This window comes from Dysidea avara, chromosome 5 (genome assembly GCF_963678975.1).
Source record: "Dysidea avara chromosome 5, odDysAvar1.4, whole genome shotgun sequence".
NCBI classification, from domain to species: Eukaryota; Metazoa; Porifera; class Demospongiae; order Dictyoceratida; family Dysideidae; genus Dysidea; species Dysidea avara.
Window position 1 is genome coordinate 25156395 of NC_089276.1, and position 25673 is coordinate 25182067.

The 25673-nt window shown below is 38.2% G+C and overlaps 1 protein-coding gene across 2 annotated transcripts in view; it reads right to left on the bottom strand.

Annotated features, from left to right (window-relative positions):
* Positions 1–25673, bottom strand: part of LOC136256229 (uncharacterized) — an 89272-nt gene that overhangs the window by 39940 nt on the left and 23659 nt on the right. Inside the window, exons 11-14 of one of the 2 annotated variants that reach the window (XM_066049164.1) lie at positions 17805–17977; positions 10717–10809; positions 3757–3915; positions 3453–3545 (exon numbers count right to left, since the gene is read on the bottom strand). In XM_066049164.1, coding sequence (XP_065905236.1) covers positions 3453–3545; positions 3757–3915; positions 10717–10809; positions 17805–17977 — 518 coding nt within the window. Of the gene's footprint in view, positions 1–3452; positions 3546–3741; positions 3916–10716; positions 10810–17804; positions 17978–25673 lie in introns of both variants that reach the window. The other variant, XM_066049163.1, reaches the window with a different exon arrangement.

The window sequence follows — 25673 nt, forward strand, 5'->3', positions numbered from 1 at the left end:
TCAGCTACAAAGAAACCATCATGTAGAGAGTTCAGCTACAAACAAATCTCCCTGTAGAGAGATTAGCTAGAAGAAGTTACCTTGTAGAGAGTTCAGCTACAAAGAAACCATCATGTAGAGAGTTCAGCTACAAACAAATCTCCCTGTAGAGAGATCAGCTAGAAGAAGTTACCTTGTAGAGAGTTCGGCTTCAAACAAATCACACTGTAGAAAGATCAGCTAGAAGAGGTCACCTTGTAGAGAGTTCAGTTACAAAAAAACCACAATGTAGAGAGCTCAGCTACAAACTAGTGACCTTGTAGAGACATCAGCTAGAAGAAGGTACCTTGTAGAGAGTTCAGCTACAAAGAAACCATTCTTTAAAGAGCTCAGATGCAAACAAATCACCTGTAAAGAATTCAGCTACAAATAAATCACCCTGTAGAAAGATGAGCTAGAAAAAGTTACCTTGTAGAGAGTTCAGTTACAAAGAAACCACCATGTAGAGAATTCAGCTACAAACTAGTGACCCTGTAAAGACATCAGCTAGAAGAAGTTACCTTGAGAGAGTTCAGCTACAAAGAAACCATTATTTAAAGAACTCAGCTGCAAACAAATCACCTATACAGAATTCAGCTACAAACAAATCACCATGTAGAGAGATCAGCTAGAAGAAGTGAACTTGTAGAGAGTTCAGCTACAAAGAAACCATCATTTAGAGAGTTCAGCTTCAAACAAATCACCTGTAGAGAGTTCAGCTACAAACAAATCTTCCTGTAGAAAGATCAGCTAGAAGAAGTTACCTTGTAGATCGTTCAGCTACAAACAAATCACCCTGTAGAGAGATCAGCTAGAAGAAGTTACCTTGTAGAGAGTTCAGCTACAAAGAAACCACCATGTAGAGAGTTCAGCTGCAAAGAAATCACCCTGTATAAAATTCTGCCACAAACAAATTGCCCTGTAGAAAGATCAGTTAGAAGAAGTTAACTTGTAGAGAGTTCAGCTACAAAGAAACCATTTTGTAAAGAGCTCAGCTGCAAACAAATCACCTGTACAGAATTCAACTACAAACAAATCACCCTGTAGAGAGATCAGCTAGAAGAAATTACTTTGTAGAGAGTTCAGCTACAAAGAAACCACCATGTAGAGAGTTCAGCTGCAAACAAATCACCCTGTAGAAAATACAGCCACAAACAAATTGCCCTGTAGAAAGATCAGTTAGAAGAAGTTACCTTTTAGAGAGTTCAGCTACAAAGAAACCATTCTGTAAAGAGCTCAGCTGCAAACAAATCACCTGTACAGAATTCATCTACAAACAAATCACCCTGTAGAGAGATCAGCTAGAAGAAGTTAACTTGTAGAGAGTTCAGCTACAAAGAAACCATCATTTAGAAAGTTCAGCTTCAAACAAATCACCTGTAGAGAGTTCAGTTACAAACAAATCTCCCTGTAGAGAGATCAGTTAGAAGAAGTTACCTTGTAGAGAGTGAAGCTACAAACAAATCACCCTATTGAAAGATCAGCTAGAAGAAGTCAACTTGTAGAAAGTTCAGTTACAAAGAAACCATTCTGTAAAGAGCTCAGCTGCAAACAAATCACCTGTACAGAATTCAGCTACAAACAAATCACCCTGTAGAGAGATCAGCTAGAAGAAATTACCTTGTAGATAGTTCAGCTACAAAGAAACCATTCTGTAAAGAGCTCAGCTGCAAACAAATCACCTGTACAGAATTCAGCTACAAACAAATCACCCTGTAGAGAGATCAGCTAGAAGATATTACCTTGTAGATAGTTCAGCTACAAACAAATCACCCTGTAGAAAGATCAGTTAGAAGAAGTTACCTTTTAGAGAGTTCAGCTACAAAGAAACCATTTTGTAAAGAGCTCAGCTGCAAACAAATCACCTGTACAGAATTCAGCTACAAACAAATCACCCTGTAGAGAGATCAGCTAGAAGAAATTACCTTGTAGATAGTTCAGCTACAAACAAATCTCCCTGTAGAGAGATCAGCTAGAAGAAATTGCCTTGTAGAGAGTTCAGCTACAAAGAAACCATCATGTGGAGAGTTCAGCTGCAAAGAAATCAATCACCACTGCCCAAATTTCAAGGCAATAGCTCTTTCCAAACTGAAGTTATCAATTGTCAAAGTTGGCAAATTGGATGTGTGTGGAAGGCCCCTTTTTGCAAATCCGGTCACATATGTATTATATATATAATTTGTACATTTACTGATAAAATATTTAAAGTATATCTACTTCATCTTTACTTCTTCCTGTAGTAAAGAAAAAAAACATAGGTTAAAAATGTCCCAAAGCTGGCCATAGGCCGGCTTTGGGGTATACAAATACAAAAAGAAATGAAATCTAATCCAAAACAGCCAAGCTGTAAAAAAAGTGTGCGGCCCTCAGAAAGGCTATGGTGAAAAAAGATGTGAAATCCAAGGTGGCGGCCAAGAAATGGCTGTGATGGTAGGTTAATGGTAAAAATTTTAATAACGACAATTCAGGTGAATTTTTGTGCCGCTTCACAATATTTACCTGAATTGTCATTATTAAAATTTTTACCATTAACCTACCATCACAGCCATTTCTTGGCCGCCACCTTGGATTTCACATCTTTTTTTCACCATAGCCTTTCTGAGGGCCGCACACTTTTTTTACAGCTTGGCTGTTTTGGATTAGATACATAATATATCCTGAAAATTTAGCATGTAAAGTTATCAGTCAAGCAAACACATTTTAGCTCATAGGCTCCTTGATGTTATGCATAGCACACAGCCAGAATTGGTCATTGTTACTGTTGACTTTGCAGCAAAAGAAAGGACAAGAAAAGTTTTAGATGATGAAAAAGCACAATGATTCAGTTGGTATTAAAGTAGTTATGTGAATCCATGCAGTAATATCCCACTATGTGCAAGTGCTAAAATGAAACACCAGCTGTTTCTGACAGCTGAAATGGTTATAAGAATAAAGTGCAGCGACCTCTTGGATTGTACAATTGTGTTAGTTAGTTCTCAAGTACTGGACTGACACACACACACACACACACACGCACGCACACGCACACGCACACACACACACACGCACACACACGCACACACACACACACACGCACGCACACACACACCACACAAAAAGATGTGCATAGCAGCTAACAGGTACGCACACACGTTTTTGATTAACAAAATTTAGGAGCCCACATCAAAATGGTCGGTAGGAGATAATTACAACCCGTGGTATTGACCACCAATAGTAATGTAGTAATCACACACACGGAGATGGTAGCTGTTTTGATCAGTAGTAATCACACACACGGAGATGGTAGCTGTTTTGATCAGATCTCAATACAGGAGATGGTTTATTTGTAACTAGTGGACAGTTGTTATACAATTGTTTTGTTCATACAATTATCACTTCACTATTACTGTCACATATACAGCAGAAAACTAATATTTAATTGATCCACTACACACCTGATAATGAAACTTCTACTGTTTGACATCTCTCCACAACTCCAGTATTGTCATCAGACTCTATTTGATCATCTCCACTGTACACATCATTATCTGTACACAGGTAACACATATAATGGTTCATAAATACAGTAACTGGCGATAAAAGGTGATTAACAGTTATTTATCTAAACATACAAAGTTCTTTAATGACTTCATGTCTAAACAATTTTGTCAAATTCTAGAAACAAATAGTGTCAAACAATAATGAGTCACTGTACAACAGATCAGATACACAAAATTCACATACCAGAAAAAAGCTGACTAATAGGTTGAAGTGATGAGGCAGAGTTTGTACTAGTTCGTAACATGATGAAATCATCAAGAAATGATGACTGGTGCTTGTCCAGGTGTTCCTTCATGACCGCACTTGTAACAAATGAAGCTCTTTTATTGTCATCATTGATAGACCGGGAATCAGTTACTGTCAAGGGAAAATCATAATCCAATACAATTACTGTTGTGGAATAAACGGGATACATGCACTTTATATCCTCAATTATTACACTTGATAGAAACAGGGAACAATGATAGTGAAGAGAAGTATATATGTTTACAAATAAAAGGCTAACGGTATGTGCTTTAGAGCTCGAGCTTATTGACCTTAATTTCTGTGCAGAGGCTATAGAAGCTCCATAGCATCTGTAAAACTATACTTTTATACATAGTTATGATTGATGTAAACGGTGATCAAGCTGTCACTCTTTTCAGATACCTAAACTACATACAAAACTATGCTAGTTTCTAAATATGCATCTGCCCTTGAACTTAACTAACGGTAAAAGTTTGTATCAATTTCTGAAGTCTCATAAGCCATTAGTTCTTCTAAGAGTATGGGCATTAAAAACATTTGGAAATTTTCTCTTAGAATGGCTCAGTGAGCCGAGGAGGTCCCGAGTGTATCTATTCCGGCCTGAATATGATCTGGCCTGTATGTAATAAGATGTTTGTCATGTGACCAGCATAAGAGAGATCAATTACAAACAGATTGTGCTGTGACAGATCACCATCTTTAGCCATTACTCCAGTGCTGCAATTTGTCATCCCTGTGTAAGACTTAGCTGAGGACACACTGAAAGTCCTTTAGGAAAAGGAAATTTGAAGCAACAACACAAACATAGCAAACCACTACTCCTATCACTCCATAACAAGCTAGTCCATCCACAAATGATGATGCCATGTCATGTGCAAAAGAGCAAGACACATTCCACCCTTGAATAATTTGATGATCAAGCACTATTTAACGTGAAGCTAGTATGAAAGCCATACATCTAGAGATCAGGAACATAACAATGTTTTATCTTATTTGTGATGAGTTGTGAAGTATTTTCTCTAATTTAAGGCACATGGAATTTAGAGATGCCATTTGTGAAGAAGGATACTACATTGTGCTCGGGTTTTCTTGCTCCATTGTAGAACCAAGTAATTGAACAGACTATTCAGTTGAAATATTTGATCATTTAGTCCAACAACAGTTTTAATCCCAGAATGGCAATGCAGGTACCAACAATATTAGAACTTCATGTCCTCTAATACACTTAGTCAACCTACATATGGAGTAACTCCACAAGGCAAAAGCATGGCAAGATTGGGAACAATAGTTCAGATTGCTCAATCAACCATTAGGGAATTGAGTGAAGAACTTAACAAATGCTGGTTATAGAACTGCTTGACACTCAGTTTAATGTGGTAGCCATACAAACAGATCTTCCAAGGGAGATATCAGCAAATTCTAGAGCAATTGTTGAAGTTTAGAGATATATTTATATTTATCTAACAAGACGTATGCTGTACTGGCACAATTATGTAATACTTTAAGCAGGTACTTTATAGTGTAGTGTAATGTAGGAAAAAACTTTACAATGTAATGCAGTAATATAGGTAAGAGCTTTTAATTAATCATCTGTTAGGAGGATAGTGGCACAAAATAATAACTGCATTTGTCAATGTATGGGGGTAAATACACATTCCTCAGTGGCTGGTGAAAGTATGGATACTCTTGAATAACCTGCCTGGTAAGCTAGTAGCAATACACATTCAACATACATGAAAAAATAAATCAAGAGGAAGTGTGTAATTAACAACTCTGTCAACAGACTAAATACTTCCAGAGCAGTTCTGCAAGTTGGAACATGTCAAGTGAGAAGATATTATCATGCTGAGACATGTGTGTAGGAGGATAGCTAAGTGGTTAGTATGCCCCTGGTATGATTCAATAATACAGGACACAGATAGTTGCTTCGCTGTTAGGATTTTGGAATGGTGAGGTGTCCAAAACATGGTATCTTCCAAGTGTAGCACATAGCTCAAGAAATCTTTCCAAGACATTGCACCACAGTGAACATTTAAAAATTTAGTACAAAGTAACTGCATCAGTTACCGAGGACAAGAGTAGCAATAAAATCAGCAGTACTAGAATAAAATGTACCCTTTATTGGTGGGGGGAGATAAGAAGGAAGCCTGCAATACGGTGGATGATTCCATATAAAACAGTGTCATGATAATCAGAAACTCTGAGCCAGCTACTATGGATGACATTGATGTTGCCTTGTAACAGATGTTGCCTTTGGTAAGCTTGGAATAATTCATAATGATTCCAACAGAAGCTGCTTGCAATAATAAAACACAATGACACTGTCAGCACCACTCTCATAGCAATGGGATATGCCAAAAGGAATCTATCTCATAATGTCAAATCAGAAAGTAGACGCTGTATTAAATGTGTAACAATTAAATGACATTTATTTAATGTATTTGTATTGTTGTGCATGCTTGCATATATGCTGTGTGCTGGACAGTTGTTTGTGTCATTTTATTAGATCCAAAGATGAAGTTGACACTGACAATACAATGGAAACTTTTGAGAATGTTTACAATGGGAAGCCAATAGATTTGATGCAGAAACAAAATGCTGATAACCTAGGACCAGAGTTGTAACATCTAGTGGTTTGCTTATTGTGAAGAAGCCTACCAAGTCCTAGACAAGCCTAAGGAAGAGGGGCGCCAAGGCTTGTGAGTGTTCGTTATCTTCATTGTTTTTATAATCATGTTTGACAAAGATTGCAGATCAATACGAATTATTATGGTGATTACTAATAAGATAACAGTTATTAGGAGTATTACAGGAGAAGTGCGTGACATCATGTGTCTCTCAGATATTTTGTGGATAGCGAAATCTGGGAGTGGCAAGTTCAGGCAACATGAACCCCAGGTAAAATAACCTCAGTTTGGAGTACATCCTTTTCCCCCCAGAACTTATGATCGTACTCAATTCTTTGAATTACTGGGCGAGAGCTGTCAGCCGGGGTCTATGTAATAGTCACATGACATAGCCAGTTGCTTGAAGGGCATACCTGGAGCATTTGCATCCATCCATCCCGATGCAACAGTGACAGAAGTAGGACTATAAGTTGACCTCAAGGTAACGCATTCTATGACAGCAATATATTGTTTATTTATTCTTTTTAGGATTAGTAGTTAGCAGCATCACCAGATGGGCTGTATATGATCCAAGTGTTACCAATCCACATGGTATCCTTGAGATCAAGTGTCCTGCTCTTGCTTGGGTTATGTCAGTCAAAGATGTATGTTCCAATAAACCAACTTTTTTTTCTCAAAGGGATACAAACTGAAGCAAAGCGCAACTACTTTTACCAAGTGCAAGGACAGAGCTCTATACAGAGCTGAATTGACCTGTATACAGCTCAATTGACCTCAATACAGAGCTGAGGTCAATATACGTACCTGTATTGAGCTGAGGTCAATATACCTGTACTGTATACCTGTATATACCTGTATTGAGGTCAATATACCTGTATACAGCTCAATTGACCTCAATACAGAGCTGTATTGTATGTGGTCATGTCTGTGATAACCCCGTCCCTTCTAGTATTTCATACATGACACAATATCATCACCGATAGTACCTGGGAAACAGATCTACCCAGCTCTAGCCTTGCCATACAAATTTACTTTACATGATGCATTACTTGCATACATGGTTTTAAATCTTGAGAGATGCACTGATCCTGTAAATTTATTGCAAGTTAATTTTGATTTGCTTGTACTTTTAGAATATGTCCATATGCCAAGTAATAATCATAGCATAGTCTGTATAGTGGTGTCAGTAGCTATAGGTACATTGAAACCTCGCTGCTAGGTGATGAAACATTTTACAGCCCAGGAGAGTGCTCTGTAGTGACTTCCCCATTTGCCACAGTACAAATTGATAGTGATAAAAACATTGGTTGCATTTAAAACGGTTACTTCAGGATATTAGTTTGCATTTCTTAGTTATGGACAGTAGTATGTACCAGACTACCTGGATAAACTAAGTGTTAGTACTATTAGTACAAGTCACCTAACAGGTAAACAACAACTTTTAGGCTCCCTCCCTCCTTGTGCTTTTCAGGGATATGAGGTGGAGGTAATTACATGTATAAATTACATCATCGTGTATGATAGTATAATCTGATCCAGAATCAGATTAGTGTTTATACGACCACTGGGTCACATTGCTTACTGCCCCCCACTACTACTGTCCTACTATGTGCCTACAGTGGAACCTCCCTTATCTGGACCTCTATTATCCAGCAGAAACTGGCGATGGTACCACCAAAATAATGATGGGTAAGATCATGGTGAAGAGATGCCACATCATTGGTCAAGCTATGTTTTTTTTATTGCAGCCTCAGTCTGGCAATATGTAGAATTTTACCAGCAGTCAGTCCATGCTTCCCACAAAAATCACTGCTTTCCTTGCAGGGGCAGATCCAGGGGGGGGCACAGGGGGCACGTGCCCCCCCCCCCCCTCCCTTAAAAAAATGTATATAAGATCGAGATACTCTAATAGAGCAGTCAATCACCAATCACTCTAATAAAGCAGTCACAGTGTTCATGGGGAAGTGTAGCTTACTTAGGAAGCTATAAATAGGATTTTATTTTACATAACATACGTGATATAATATATTTGGTAAAGGATAACTAGCTATTATTGTTGTGACCTTTTTTTTTTTTTTTTGCTCTTCAACTTTTTTCAGCAAGGTGCCCCCCCTCTTTCCAGACCCTGGATCCGCCCCTGCCTTGGCCACCACTTTGAAAACACTCCAGGGAATGCTTGGTATATTTTACCTTTATTACATGTTTACCTAAGCTTCGGGGTCATAAGCAGAGCAATCACCATCACCAATCTCATCCACATGTATTGCAAGCCATGCACATTTCCTCAGATCGCAGAAACCCTTTCCACAATAATATCAGTCTCCATTGAGCAAAATGACTACAACCAGTTTTTGAAGCAGACATGAGATCGTACAGGAACACTTTTCCTTTCCACAATGGAACATGTACAACAGTACTTGTGAATTCCTATTATATAAAGCAATTTCATGGTGAATGTGCCCCAAAAATAACTCCACACCAGGCTTGGCATTGTATGAATGCCTGAGTACATTTGCTCCACCCATCGTCTACAACTACAGTACATGTTGGCTTCTCATTGACTGTACAATTAGTGGTTATTGCATGCTCATACTCTTCCTTACCAGCAGTTATGAGCTCCTGTGTGATCAAAGCTTCAAAGGCAGTACCAAGGTCCCTCTCAAACTGAACAAAACTGTGGGGCGATAATGATGGGATATTCATGGCTGATAGTTGCTCCTGTAAAATGATCACCCCCACCTCCAGTAGCCATTTGCCCTAGAACTGCACCCAAGTTAGTCTAGTAGTGACCCTTCTGGCCAAGTATCACAGATGATTTAGAGGTATACATTTTCGAAGCATGATGTGTGATCTCTGTGATGTAATCACTGAGAAGACAAAGTGAAATCATTGTTACCAGTTGTTGAATATGTTTTTTTCTGGTAAAATAATTTATGTAACAGTACTGATTATTTACGTTTCTTAATTAGGGTGTTGGTACTTTCCAAAGTTGGTGTTTCTAGTGGCTATGTAGTAATCAGAGTTGACAGTGAAAGTATACGGTTGCTCTGGTGGTAAGTGAAACTCTGAAAAAGGTGGCAGATACTAGAAAACAAATCTTTTGGTGCTGGAAGTTGTGACTGTAACTTACTAATAATGGAAACTCAAATCATGGATGTAGTGGAGATATTGGAATTTGTGGTACAGGTCAAGCACTGGAGCATCTGGCAATAGTGAAAGGTAATACACTGAACCTATTGATGACAGTGGAGGGAAACACATCAAAGCTGCCAACAACAACAGAGGAGAAGGGTAACATGCTGAAGTTGCTGATGACAGTGGAACACACTGGAGCTATTGATGGCAGAAAAACAGATGGTAAGCATGCCAAAGACTCTGATGAAAACTCAAACAATGAAACCAATGTTTGCAATGGAGATGGTGTGATAGATTGTTGTGTGAGTGTGGTAGCATATGGAAATGATGGTGGAGATGAAATTGATGAAATAACTATGGTAACAAGTAGTAAAATTGTTGGCATAATATACTTTCCTTACCAGGTGAGATGGCTACATACTTCTGGCACTTGAGCTGCTATTGTGGTGAAACCAGTAGAAATAGCAGACGCTACCTCAGTGGAAGTAGAAGGAATAACAACATTTGGATGAGATGGCAGAGGTGAAATTGATGAAACAACTAGGGTAACCATGCACTCATATAGTTGTGGCCATTCAATTTACTTAGCTTACTAGGTGAGATGGCTACTTCTGGCAGAGCTGACATTGTGGGGGAACCAGTGGAAGCAGCAGGCAGTAGAAGTAGCAGGCATAGTAAAAGATGTAACAAAATCAGTTACCCATAAAGGAGGAGGTATACTTCGACAGTGAACAATTTAATGTACCATGTATATTGTTAACAGTACATAATTTTTTTTTTTTTTTTCTGACCTGAATCATGACCCTATTTACAAGCAATTAGAGACTGCTGACAGCCCTCAGAATGCTTTCCCATTTATTTTTGCTTTTGGCAGGTGTGTGTTGGCAGTTTGTGGGTATGGTCAAATTAACTTCGTGAAATCAGTTCAGTGCTACCTTAATGGTGTACTTTGGTGACGGGGTAGGAGGTAACAGTGCATTATTACTCAGACCAAGAAAATCAGAGGTGCATTAGGAGAACATTATACTATCTGGCATTGATTGTTATTGCACTACATTGTCTAACAGCCTGCTAATATCTATGTAACCACAAGCAAACCTGATAGGTAATACTAACATGGCAAACATGCATTATATATAAATTACACTACCTTTTGGTGGAAAGGGCATATCATAACGTTCCAGAGCCACACCTCCACCAGGTTTACTCACAATACTCAACTGTTCATCCTCATCATCAATAACTGTGTAACACAATACGTACAATGATGTACAATATAAGACAACAGTAATTAGTATAGCTACTGAGTTGAAAACTAGAAAAACATTTTTGCAACAAATAGCATAGAGAAATACTTTAAAAACAACTCCCTTACAAAAATGTTGGGTGCAGTATATAATCATTATGCATACTGCGTGCATGCTGCTACAACATTTTAAGTACATTTTAGATACAATTTAAGAGCAGCACTTTGTATATAAATTGTACTTATCCTGCACATATGGCAAACATATCCCTTACTAATATGTCTCTATTTTGTATGCATACAATTTAGTAACATTTGTTATCAAAATGTAGTCTTCAAATTGTCTCTATTTTGTATGCATACAGTTTAGTAACATTTGTTATCAAAATGTTGTCTTCAAATTGTCTCTATTTTGTATGCATACAGTTTAGTAACATTTGTTACCAAAATGTTGTCTTCAAATTGTCTCTATTTTGTATGCATACAGTTTAGTAACATTTGTTATCAAAATTTTGCCTTCAAATTGTCTCTATTTTGTACACATACAGTTTAGTAACATTTGTTATCAAGTGCTAATTCCAAATAATTACATGCATGCAATGTACATTAAATTGTACTAGTATATAGTAAAGGAAAGAGCTGGTGTAAGATATCTGTACATGTAGCATACTGACAATGTACATAATTATAGCTCTGTCCTATCATATGACAACTACAAGGAGCTTATATCTCTTTTGTTTGCAGGTCAGAAATTAACAGAAATTAATGTATAGTACTGCTCTAAATGTATGTGCAGGAATTCATGCGATTCGACTTGTATACAGTAGATACTGCCAATAGTTGTATACCATCAGTTACACCTGCAAGCCATAGTATAATTCCCTTCCATTTCTTTGTAGCACCATGGTAGCTGCAATCATTATTCCTTGTTAGTTGTTCGATTCACACTTTGTTATAACAATCCATTTTATTTCAACAAGCATTATGTTGTGAACAGACTTTGTCGACAATTTGAAATGCTCATATATTAAGGGATCGATGCATGTTAGTAAATGTTCACCTACTAGCTGGCCGTCAATTGGCTCTAGCTTTGAATGGATTCATGCTTTTATTGTGAGGGACAAATTGGTACTGTTGTAAGAAACTAGTGTATACAAAACACATACAGCACAAGCAAACCATCTTGCACATGCAGTTTGTAATTGTGTTTGTCACATGCATGAACGTGCACCTGTACGTATATATAAACAAATTACAAAGTTGATTGAAAGTTCAGTTACAAAGGTATAATATATATCAACACATAGTACAGTATAATATAGCTTAGTCTTTTTCTAATAAGTTAGGTAGTACAGCTATGTAAACTGTGTCTGAAACATCAGTAAAAGACATATACACACAAGGACTACAAATGTTATTAATGTTTATGGCAACTGCTTCTGAAGTTTCAGATGGTACCGAACACTTTAAGATATGTGAAATTGTAGTGTTGGATCGCAGTGGTGAGTGATGTAGCTTAGTAATAATGGCAATTGTCTTGTGAGGTTTTATATGTACAATTTTCCTGATTATGCCGTACTCAACATCATCTTCTTGTACATATGCTACTGTTGAATTATTTTGTTTTATAACGCTTTTGTTGTTCCATTGGCAACTGTGTATTGATATATTATGAAAAATAATTCTGCTAAATATTTCAACAATTGCCCCCGAGATATCTGCTTCCAAATATTTCAGTACTTCCAATTCTGGTCCATTTAATAGTCTATCAACAACACCAGTTTGAGGTTTACCTAATGCATAAATATTATCCCCGATAAGTTGACTGTTAAATGGTACCTTATGCCGATAGGTAGAATGGAGGTGTTGAAATGCTTCTATAAAAGGTTCGGAATTTTCACCAAAAAGTTTCTCAACTGCAATGTGTAGATTTTTATAATATGAAAAAGAACTTACAATTTGAGAATCAACATGTTGTGTTCCGTGGACTAGGTTCTTGAGTGTACCATTTTGTCCTTCAAAATAGAAACAAGAGTACACCCAAAGAGGGCCAAATTGACGGACAGTGTCAGGAAGGTGTAATAATAGGTGTACATTTGCTGACATATATCTTTTGCCATAGAGTATTTCAAATTGTTGACAAAATCTTTTAATCATTTCTTCAGAATGGAGTAGTTGATTACTTGTAATTGATTGTTGTAGCAATGTATGAATTGAAATAACTAACAATGAATAGTGATCATAGTACCGTGGTGGTAATATTCCGTGAAGAACTGGAAGGGAATAATACAAAAGAAAGGAACGATATTCTGACGCTTTGAAGTACTTAAAATGAGTTGAAAGCATTTGTGGCTTTCGGGTTATAATTGATGGTGGGTTTATCTCCATAAGCCGTTGGTCAATAACATTTAATTTTCTTCCAATGTAGTGTTCCTTGCTGTGGTGTTCAGATCCGATCCAGAGAGATAACAGTAACTTAACCACGCCCAACAATACACAGTGCATATAATCAATTGTTGTGCCATCGATGATGTCATATTGTTTTAGTATTCTCAGCCATGATGGTCCCTTTACACCGTTCACAATTGTGTTTGTCTTTTTTGCTTCAGATACATCCAATTGGTGCTGTGTACTTGATCTCTTTGGTCCAGTAGGATTTCTAGGGCAATATGGATAGATATGGACGTGTCCTCGTGCACTTGTCGTAAAGGAGGAACCAGATTGCAAACATTTGCAACACCCAAAATCTCCATTGAATTGAATTGTATTCAGCATTAAGCACTTGGCTGGAAGATCGCAACTGCCTGCCAATAAAATCACTTTAGCAACAAATGGGTGAGGGCTTAAAGGAGGCTTGACCTCAATTCCAACCTTTTCCAATTGAAGAAGTTCGGCTGCTATGGGTTTTAAAAATACATGCATGTTTGGCTTTTCTTCTCCAAACCATAATCCACCAATTATACTATTTTCTTTCAACAACCGCATTCTATATGGCAATTCATTGACAATAAAGTAACATGGCCATATACTAAACTTGGAGGAAGAAAAAATTGGTAACCCATCCACATTCCACGTTAGAGAAATGTTGTCAACATTGGCTAGAATTCCATTTGTTCGCATGTGCTGTTTGTATAAATGCCCATCATAAATATCTTCATAGTTATTGTGATATTTTTTAACTCTTGTAAATCTGTAAGAAAGGTTGGCAAAGAAATATTTCCAAGAATACAAAGCCGTTATTTGTTCAGATATAGATATATGCAAAAAGTATTTAAGATCCTTCATCGAGTTGAAAATCTTTTTGCAAACAGAACACACTTTTACAGCTGTATTGGAGATGGGATAAGAGCATTGTGGACAGTAGTAACAGTATTTAAACGGTGTCACCAAAAAGGAAAAAAATTTCTTAAAAAAGTAATGTGTTTTAAGACATTTGTTTGGTTTGGGACAAATGACCTCAATAAGGTAAAGAAGACCTGAAGCAGCTTCATTGGTAAGCTTATGTCGGACTATAAATGCTAGTAGCAGGGTCATAGTAATCCCAACTGTTATAGATGCTCCTGTGTACAATGGTTCATTGCTGTCATCAGTGGTATCTGATGACTGATTTGGATCTGCTTCATGATCGTTTTCAGGATCTTGCTCTCTGTTAATACCATGATCCTGTCCACCAACTTCTCCACCATTTTCATCAAAGAAAGGCTGGTGATCTGCTATTTCTCCTTCAATGTGGTTTTCTGCATCAACATAACCTTCAAACGCATATGGTTCAATGTGATCTTCAATTTCATCTGCTTCAGTACAGTCTTCAATCATTTCAACGTGGTCTTCTTCTTCTTCAGTACGGTCTTCAATTATATCTGCTTCTATATCAGCTGTTGTTTCTATTTCTACTGGTTGCTCAAGCATACATTCACTGCCTGCATGTAACAGATTTGCCAGTTTATGAGTAAATATAACACTATACCTTTGTCCTGGAGTCTATCAATGTTCAAACTGATCTGTGGATGATGAATCTCTTGGCTAGTCACTACACCAATGCAATACAATGACTTCACACACCTGATAGCTAGTATAGGTACATCTAAGTATAGTTGCATGATCAAGTTGATAAGCTAGAACCCCCCCTCTGTACAAGGGAAGAGTAGCTATAAACTCAGTACCGTGATTGGGAAAACGTACAGCTGTTTTACTGCCTTAAATTGTGGCAAATTAATCTTAATTTCAAGATTGAACCCTAAAATCCTCTTAAGAATCCCCAAAAATAGCCTTTTACGTGTGGCTGACATGACTATACCGCTAACACTAATTTTAAAAAAAAACTTACGTAATGGCTGATCCATCCGTTCACGGTAACGAAGCCGAGTTCTCTGAGGCATTGCTGTCAAGGGATTACCCATCTGCAAATACTGCAGGTAAGGACCTCGGCGCTTTCGCTTGGGAAGAGCCGAGTTGCTGGCCATCTTGCGCGATTCTACGACGAGTGCGGGAGATATAGCTGTATACCCGCGTTACTACAACCAATCAAATTTTAGTATTAAAAAGGCGCAAGCCATTAACGCTTTCGCCTGGACTTAATCGTTCTGTTTTCTTCTTGTGTGTGCGTGGCGTAGTAGTTAGCGCTTTGGGTGCATTGCAGTCCTCGTAGTCTTACAACTTCGTGTACACCAAACGGTAAGTATGTATACGTAGCTACAGAATTATCTAGCTGTAGCTAACTTGCGTTTAGGTAGCTTAGAATGGAAGACCCGACATTCGCATACGTAGTGTGGGAGGATGGAAGGAAGAGCGTGATTAGATGCAACACAATCACGGAAGGAGTAGCTTCCCCAGGCCAAAACGTCATGATTAGGTGGAAGAAACAGAAGAGGATGTATCGAGCTAAGGTGATAGCAGTTGGTAAGGCAAATACAATTTGTGACCGGATTTGCAAAAAGGTACCTTTTTCACACACAAAATTTGACCAATTTTTTGAACTTCAAAGTTTCATAACTTTTGTTTCATTGCTTATAATTACCTGAAATGTTACATGAGTGCAGCTAAAGTATCAGGCTACATGTTTAAACTAAGAACAAGTTAATCAGTGTAAAGAGTCAAGCGTTACATCATTTTGTTTCCTGGCATGTAAAATGTGTGGAAAAGGTACCTTTTCGCAAATCCGGTCACATTTTATAGTACATTATATATGCATGATATTTTAGGGAATGATGAGCCTACTCTAAAAAGTCAAATGAATAAGCAGCATGTACCACCACCTGCCCAGAAGAAAAGTAAGAAGAGAAATTTGCAACCTCAGCAATGGGAATCGACTGACAGACTGGAAGAAGAAATTCTAGCTGACTATAGTGATGATGATGACTACGTACCACCTTTGCCACCCCCATTGCCTTTCATGTCTTTGTTAGCTGAATCTACTGACAGTAGTTCTGTCACAGTTAGTGCAACCACTACTTTGGCTGCCAGCCATGCAAGCCGAACCACTACCGTAACAGCCAGCCAAGCAAGCAGAACCACTACAACCAGCCAAACCACTACAGCCAGCCGAACCACTACAGCCAACCGAACCACTACAGCCAACCGAACCACTACAGCCAACCGAACCACTACAGCCAACCGAACCACTACAGCCAGCCGAACCACTACAGCCAACCGAACCACTACAGCCAGCCGAACCACTACAGCCAGCCGAACCAATACAGCCAGCCGAACCACTACTGTAACAGCCAGCCAAGCCACTACAGCCAGCCGAACAACTAGTGTAACTGCCAGCCAAACCATCACCTTAACTGCTGGCAGTCAGAATTACACTCCTGCCACCAGTACCTGGAACTACCTTGCCCCCCCATACTACCCCCCTCTTACTCATCCTATCCCGTATACCCACAATCATCTACTACATGGAGCTATCCTCCAACCGTCACCCAACCTAGCCTTATTTCAGCAAGTAGATCTGATCCTGCACTTTCAGAACTTTATGAAAACCTTAAGGATTTTGATCATAGACTTAAGGCAGTTGAAGATCAACTTGCTGAAATAAGGCAGGGAAGGATCATTGACAATGAAGGAGAGCAAGATGACCTGGCAGTACTGCAGCTCACGAGGGAGCAGAAGATTACCATCAAAATGTACTGCACCAATGGGAGTATTCAATGGAAGCCAGCCCTTCGGAGGATTGTGGCAATTGTGTTTGGCCCAGATATCCTGGCTGCGTCTTGTGCAGTTGGTAGACGTAACTCAAAATACACTGGTCTTGACAGTAATAAACTTGATGCAATAAAAGGTATGAACCCATCTATGTGATAATTATATAAACTGTTATATATTTAGGCTTGATGTATGAACATTTCAGTGCGAGGTTTCCTGGTATAGTGACAAACAGTGCGATCAACATCGTCATAAACAACTGTTGTTGTTTAGCTAGAAGGGGAAAAAAAGTAACTGATGATGATGACGATTAGATGTTGATTGAACACAGTTATATATAACTATATATATATATATATTATACTATATGTTTGCCTATATATTATTTCATTTTTATTAACAACAATACAGTAATCCAAATAGCATACATACGATTTGCATGCAACTGAATACAAATTACATACAATTCGAATGCAGTGAATACATACTGAATATGTACAGTATGCATACAGTTTGTATATAAAATAGATGCAAGCGTATGCGTTACCTTGTTTGCATACAATTTACAAACATTTGTATGCATACAAATCTTTACATAAAATTTATAAACAGTTGTATGTGTACAAAATGGCCAAAACTAGCCTTTTGTACACATACACAAGTACATATATATTATACAAATAATTTAGTGACCGTATGCATACAGAATGTATACCAATTGCATACACATCTTTGTAAGGGCTACTATACTCTTTAGACAGAAATGTCATTTGAATACTCATATATACATGCAAGAACTAGACAAAAGTAACCTGGGTGACACTTTATACACTAACAAATGCCCTCACTAATATGAAGAAGTGATGGCTCAATAGGAAATATTTCCTGATAACTTTGCCAACTCAGTACACTAACACCACCATCATCAGGATTCCGTAGTAGCTGACACAAAGATGACTGAGCAGCAATGAGGTGATTATGTGATCCACATAGTGGGTCCCAACCCATATCAAGTTCCATACTAAAATATCAAGACATGTCATACAGTATAGCAGTACAGTATAGTAGGGATCATGAAGGTACCCAAAAATACCACAAAAAAACCAGCCTTACTTCTTCACAACAGCTTGACAGTATTGGTTAGGCATAATTGGGCCCAAAAATGCCTTCAAAGCAATCCCAAACCTTTCCCACAAATTCCTATGGAATATTTTTACAGGTTTTTGCAATTGAATTCGTAACCTTTACAATTGACTTCAATTCATTACTTTTGTATTAGAATTTGTCACGTTTGCACAAGAATTTGTCATAGTTACATTGACTGCAATAAACCAGCCACTCATCACAAGGTGGATCATTTTTGCCATGGAGAATACCACTTGAGACACTACGGGGTAACTGAAGCTAGTTATACGCTAAGCCATCGAGTTAATTAGCTTGTTTGTGAGTGACCACACCCATCACCAATGGTGAAGTACAATTGCAAATGCTGTTGAAGCTGAAACAGAATTATTGCCTTATAAAGGAATTGCTTACAACAATGAAGCAGCTGTTACATCTTGTTTTGTGTTTACTGCAACTGCCAATCTTGTCACAAACAAATTCTTGGGCGAATTGAATTCTTGTGCAAATTCTAATGTAAAACCAACAAACTCTACTCCAAACAAGACAAATTCAATTGCAAAGACCCGTATTTAACTAAAATTCTCTGCTAACTAACTTTCCTCATATTATGTGCTGGCTTGGTTCGGCATGACTCATCTCGGTTTTTACTACAGTATAAACACCCACCGAACTGAGCCAAACCAGCCCTCATAAAACTGCTATGCCAACACGACTCGGTTCGGTTTTCTATATTCGATGCGTCCACTAGATATTATATCAAAATAAAGCTTAAATGGATAAAAGAAACACTATATCGAATGGAACAATTCAACACTATTAACGGCTGGTATAAGCCATTAACCATTCCTAGAGCACAACCGTGTTTTTCTTCCTAACCACCCATTAACAGAGCCCTACTTTATGCCATTTTCCAGGCTAGCACGCTTCATTATAGTGTTCTAAACACATGCCCATAAATGGGATGTCGTGGTTTCATAAACCGATTTGCAAACTGTGCAGTGTAAACACAGTATAAAACTGATGCCTCCAGTCAATCATAACTCAACTACGGTTAATACTGCAGGTTTGAATTCTTTGCTGTTCAACCTTAGGCATGAGATGCCTTTTCGCCAACAGCAGTACTACAGTGCATGCATCATGGAGTTGCCTTTGTCCTCCCTTGTGATCCATTATTTTCTTTCTGTACTACAATGTAGGTGTTGATTCGCAGTAACACTTGATGGCCTCAGTGCAACTGGTTATAGTTAAAGCACTGCCATGCGTGTGTATGGAAAATACAGCACAAAGGGGCATCTCGAGAGGCTAATACAGCACGAGGTGAAGCCAAGTGCTGTATTTGCCTCGAGACATCTCCCAAGTGCTGTATTTTTCATACACACAAGCATAGGCAGTGCTTTAAGTATTATATTGTACCATAGATTATATATTCATTACCCGGGATATGAAACGTAGCGGTGCACTCCAATAGCAACCGTACATTCCAAAATTCCTATCCGCATTGTTAATTATTTCTGTGCACTCCACATTCTAGTTCAGCGATATGGCAAAACCATTAACTCTACTTCGTTGTTTGTTCATTTAAAAGTGAGTTTAAGGTGGCGCTGAAGTAATTATGTGAAGCCGTACAATGCCCATTTGTCACCATTAAAATTAGCCCACGTGCTTAATTAGCTATTTTACGGTGGTGGAGAACTCTGCTTGTGAACCATATAGGAGATCCTTGCATGCTATGCTGAACCGACACCAGAGACAACTGCAATCAAATAATGACAACACCAATATCAGTAGTCACACAAACTATTGCTATTTGTCTCCTAGCGAAAAAGAAGAACGGTTACGTAAACTCCACAATGCAGTCATTTCATCTAAGAAGCAACTCCAATATCTAAAGGACAAACTTGCTAGATCAATAAATGACACTGGAATTGATGTTGACTAGCAAACAAAGGACGACTTTGTGCGCATCATGAAGAAGAATGAAAAGCAAATTAAACTAGAATTTCCACCACAGTCGTTTCCACACCTTTTCTGGGAACAACAAACGCAGGCTGCATCTGTTAAAGACTCAAGAACAATGAGGTGGCACCCTTTAATAATAAAGTGGTGTCTGTACCTGCAAAATAAATTAAGTGGTGCATATGACTCCGGGATTCAGGTCTACATTAATTTTGAACATAATAATGTGTAATGCACCCAATATTTCAGGTGTAATAAAACTGCCATCTCAGCGAACACTGAAAGAAAGATTACACCCACTTTGTTGCAGCAGCTACAGGATTTTCGACAGTAGTAGATCGGCAGCTGATGGAGGCTGCTGATATCACATCTTGCACTGAATTCCAGAAGTATATCACAATATTAGACGAAATGCACATAAAGGAAGATCTTGTTTATAATAAAAGCACAGGTATTACTACTATATGTACATGCATGGGTATGCCTTCACACACATTCAAGCATGTTGCAAATGATAAAAATATTTATATATTCCCATGTACATATGCAGGAGTACTGACAGGATTTGTTGACATTGGGGATATATACAGCCATTTAATGGAATGCCAAATGTCCATAAATGACACAACTCCCCCACGACCAGTGCTAGCCAATTCCATGTTGGTGTTTATGGTGAGGGGGCTGTTATCTGATTTGGAGCTTCCATATGCACAATTTCCTTGTGCTACACTGACGGGAGAACAGATATTTCTTCCCTTTTGGGATGCCGTGTCAAGGCTAGAAAGATGAGGCTTCAAAGTAATGGCAGTAACTGCAGATGGTCTTTCAGTTAACCACCATTTCTTTAAGCTTCATGATGACAGTTCGAAAGCCCTTGTCAACAAGACATTGAATCCATATGCTGATGAACAGTGGCATATATACTTTATCTCGGACCCTCCCCATCTCATCAAAACAGTACGCAACTGTTGGGCAAGTAGGAAAAGGAATTTGTGGGTATGTGGCCAATTTTATAATATATAATACTGAGCGTGAAGTGTATGTATGTTGCCATAGCTATACGTTATCATATGCTTGTATATATGTCAAACATGCATATTACACATGTATACTCTACACATGCATGCATTACCATTCATTTATTATACATGTAGTGTGATGGAAAACATATCAAATGGAGCCATCTACTGCAACTTTACCATCAGAACCGGGGGACAACAGGACTGATGCTTGTGCCCAAACTTAAATATGAACATGTCTACCTAACAGCATTTTCACAAGATGAGGGTGGATTTAGCTGCACAAGTATGTTAAGATAAAATCCAAATTAGCACGTGCCTTTGTGTATTCAATTTTAATGTTCAGGCACTGAGCAACACTGTTATGAAGGGTCTCCACAAAATACTTGGAAAGGAAGCAGAGGGGATCATTAAATTTGTTGATATGTTTGACAAATTCTTTGATTGCGTGAATGTCCGGAATTTTGTTTCTGGCCAGCATTCCACAAATCCTTTCAAGTCACCATATCAAGGCAAAAGTGATTTTCGATTACAGGTAAACTGATGAAATGAAAGATTAACTACGTTTCATATAAAAGTAGACACAAAGTGTGGAAAGAAAAGGAAAGAAGAAAAACTGAGTGAGAAGGAAGCTAACAAAATGTTACTTAGCTTGGAAACTCGAAATGGATTACACATTACAGGTTTACATAACAGCTACATGTATAACTATTATGGTATGACAGTACAATACCATTTCATCTTTCATGCATGGTTCATATTTTGTAGTGTCATCATTTGTGGAATTAGTGAGATTTATTTTCAACATTCCTGGAGTGGAAGCATTTCTGAGTGAAAAGTTGTGCCAGGACTCTTTGGAAGGATTCTTTAGTATGCAACATCAACGGGGAAGAATACATGAAAATCCCAACGTGCATGAGTTCTTAAACAACACTTAGCAAATCACAGTAATTAGATCTATCTGTCAAGGCGCTGTAAAGGGAAACTGCAGAGCAAGCACCAAAAGACCTTTAGATATGGAAAAGGAAAACACATCTTTACCAAGAAGAAAGCGTGCTAAGAAGTAATCACCATGCATGCATATAAGTTTGTTACTCACAATTTTAACCAAATACATACAGCTATATTCTATATAATCAATAATAAAGTGTAGGTTAGAGACCTAGAACGAGGATCTCCGTAGATTTTAAAAACCTCACTTCACTCGGTTTTAAAAATCCACGAAGATCCGAGGGCGTGGTCTCTAACTGACTTAGATAATGGGGCCAGTTTTATATGGGCACTTAGGTGGAGTCATTGTGGGTTTAGATAATTTGTCGTTTCGAAATCGTCATTGTATTATATCCAATGAAATTTGACTTCAAAGTGTGGTTGAGAAATGAAGAAGAGTGAGCTTATTCCTTACCATCCCAAATGCCCACCTCCTGGGTGGAAATGTCCCAAAAAGTTCAAATTAGGATTAGGATCACCATGGGAGTCCAGCGATAGCGAAGATAACGGCGATAGCGAATTGTTTCTTCTGGCATCGCAACAATACAAAGAACAAGCTCGCAGAACCTTGATGGAGGAGGAAACTAATAAATGTGATGAGGATGAATTGTTACTTATGGCGTCACAACAATATGAAGAACAGGCAGGTAAAAACCAGATGGAGAAGAAGGCTAAAGAAAGTGTTAATGACTATCCGGCTATGACTACTAATAGCCAGTTTGGAAGCCCCAAATCTAATGCCCAAGTTAAAGAAACAAGAAAATCTGGCGTCCCAGCAAAGACGCGAGGGCAAAATGTTTGGGCATCATCATTGTGGCGTGATTGGTTGTGCATCGAAAGAGCTTGCCACCAGTTGAGGAGGAAGAAGAGCAAAATGTCCTTGAAGAAGATTTCACAACAATGACAGTACCTGCCATGAATTTTTAGCTCTCTAAATTTGTCTTGGAGGTAAGAAGAAAGGATGAAAAACCTTACGTTCCAGATGCAATTTATCAAATTTGTTGCGGATTACTCAGGTTGCTTAAAATAGCCAACCAAGCTGAAGTTGATATTTTAAGTAATCCTGAGTTTATATAATTCTGGGGAACATTAGATGCTCGTATGAAAGAGTTAAGGGGCACTGGGAAATATCAACCCAGAAAAGCAGAAGTTATCAGCCAAAGCCATGAAAATTTGTTTTGGGAGAAGAACCTTCTGGGAGATTCAAATCCTCAGCAACTTATCAACACGATTGTGTTTTATTGTAGCCTTTTGTTTTCATTAAGAAGTGGAGCAGAACACAGACAACTTAGATTTAGGCCTTCTCAAATTGAGCTGTTTGAACCTCCCAATGAAAGGGTGTACTTAAAGTACACTGAAGATGTGTCTAAGGCTAACCAGGGAGGCCTTGTATCTAGAAAGAAAGAGCCATAAGTAGTGGTGCATTATCAAAATGTTGATACTCCTGAAAGGTGCTTAATAAGGTTGTATAAATTTTACATGTCTGTGTGCCCTAAGAATCGACCTGACGATGCGTTTTATTTGAAGCTACTTGTTTGCCCAAAAGGAGACTGCGGGTTTAGTACTGTTCCTATTGGACACAACATGTTGCAGAAGATGGTCCCAAATTTATTCAAATCTGCTGGTATTGCTGGTTATTATACTAACCACTCTTTAAAGGCTACCACTGCAACTCGTTTGTTCGAGGCAGGGGTTGATGAGCAGCTTATTATGCAAAGAACTAGACATTCCAACACAGCTGTTAGGTCTTATAAACGGATTGGCGAAAAGCTGCGGCCACTCACTTCAGATGTTCTTAATAATACTGTTTCTGGTACTAATAATAACGTGCTAGATGATGTTGATCGAAAGAATACGATTCAGAAAATGAAAAATGATGGTGGCTCCAAGGGAGAAGAAAACAAAATGCCAAACATGACCTTCACTGGATCTTCGAATTTTACAATCAACATTAATTATAAGTGATAATGTAAATGAATATGTGTACACACTAGATACTTCTCTTGTACAGTTTTATCCTATTCACTGCAGTTGTAACTTCATCTTTTTTCACTGCAATTGTAACTTTATTCTTTTCACTGCAATTGTAACTTCATTCTTTTTCACTACACTTGATTTTTTTTACTGCACTTGTAACTTTCCTTTACTAAACACTGCAACCTGCATCATTTTGACACAACATTAAATCCACAATCACTTGTCTTTAAGCATAATTCAAATCCACAATCAAATTCCTTTAAGCATAATTTAAACCCACAATCGAATTCCTTTTGGCATGCTTATAAAAGGAATGGAATGGTTGCAATGCTGTTGGCTTGGGTGACTATAGTCACTCACTGTGGGCTATCAGCCTGCATGTGCTTGGAAGAGCATACCAAACCAATGATCGAAAGTTAGATTTGCAATGCTTGAGTCTTTCTGTTAGCAGGTCTCTAAGTGGATTTTAAAGACCTCATTATCTTCCAAAGACCAAAGGGAATTATGCATACCATTTTCTAAGTAATTATATTATACAGAATAAGCAGAAAGAGTTTTTCTTAATGCTTGAGATTTCTGGAGCCCATTTTGTAATGCTTGTTTGTGCAACTCCATCCAAGCACTTGCAAAGGCAAACTTACGAATTGTCACCCATAACTCACTTATCATCAAAAATGCTTACTGGAATCAATGTCATCAACTTCTTCTGTTAGCAGTGACCAATAATACAATACATTCTCATTAGCAGCAACGCTAAAAGCTTCTTTTAAGGTTACGGGTTAGGCGCTTAATAATAAGTTATTATTTTTCAATGCGCGATAATGGTTGGTGCAATACTGGCACGAAACTCGAGCAGGTGTTAGTGAGAAGGTTGTTAACTTTAAAGCATTGTATAGCCACGTGATAATAGCGGAGGAATCATACAAAGTGAGTGTTAATAATTTACTGCGGAAGGTAGTCAAGCGTAAAATTAAGTCCCCGCAATGTGGTTGAACCAGCGTTTAGCGCTACTGCTTAATGTGGTTATTATTCATCAAAAATAGCAGCTGTCAGCCAATTAGCACTAATTTTTTATGGCAGTGTCAATGGGTGGTTATATTATCTAGGTCCTGTCGTGGAGACTTTGTGGGAAAGCTGACTAGAAGCTGGTTAATTATCGTATCTTTCAAGGATAATGGCGATTAGTTCTGCTACGGAAATACCGCGAGTGCACTACAGTGCTGTTACAATCGGATAACAACTCAATTCGTTCGTGAGGACCTAGAAATCACTAAGTAATAGCTTATTAATGCTGATTATCATGGTCTGGCTTCCCATGAAACCTGGTTTTTGATGAATAGCAACTCAACAGTTTCGCTGTTTAGTGCCTGCATTTCTGTACAAGCACATCTCTTGTTGAGTGTATCGCCGCTTTTGGTATTTCTTGTACGTTAATATACCATGTTATTTTAGTGAGTTCTTCCGTGCAAAACGGTTAAAACAGAACTATAAGCAAAGCGTCTACAAAATTATTTAATGGGTAGCCCGTAACCTTAAGTTGTGTTGACCTGTGGTTTTGACTTGCAATGTCTGGAGGTTCAACTGAACTTCTTCCATGGCAACAAAATACATGTATGTATATTGGCACAACCCTCCTCGGTCAAGTAGATT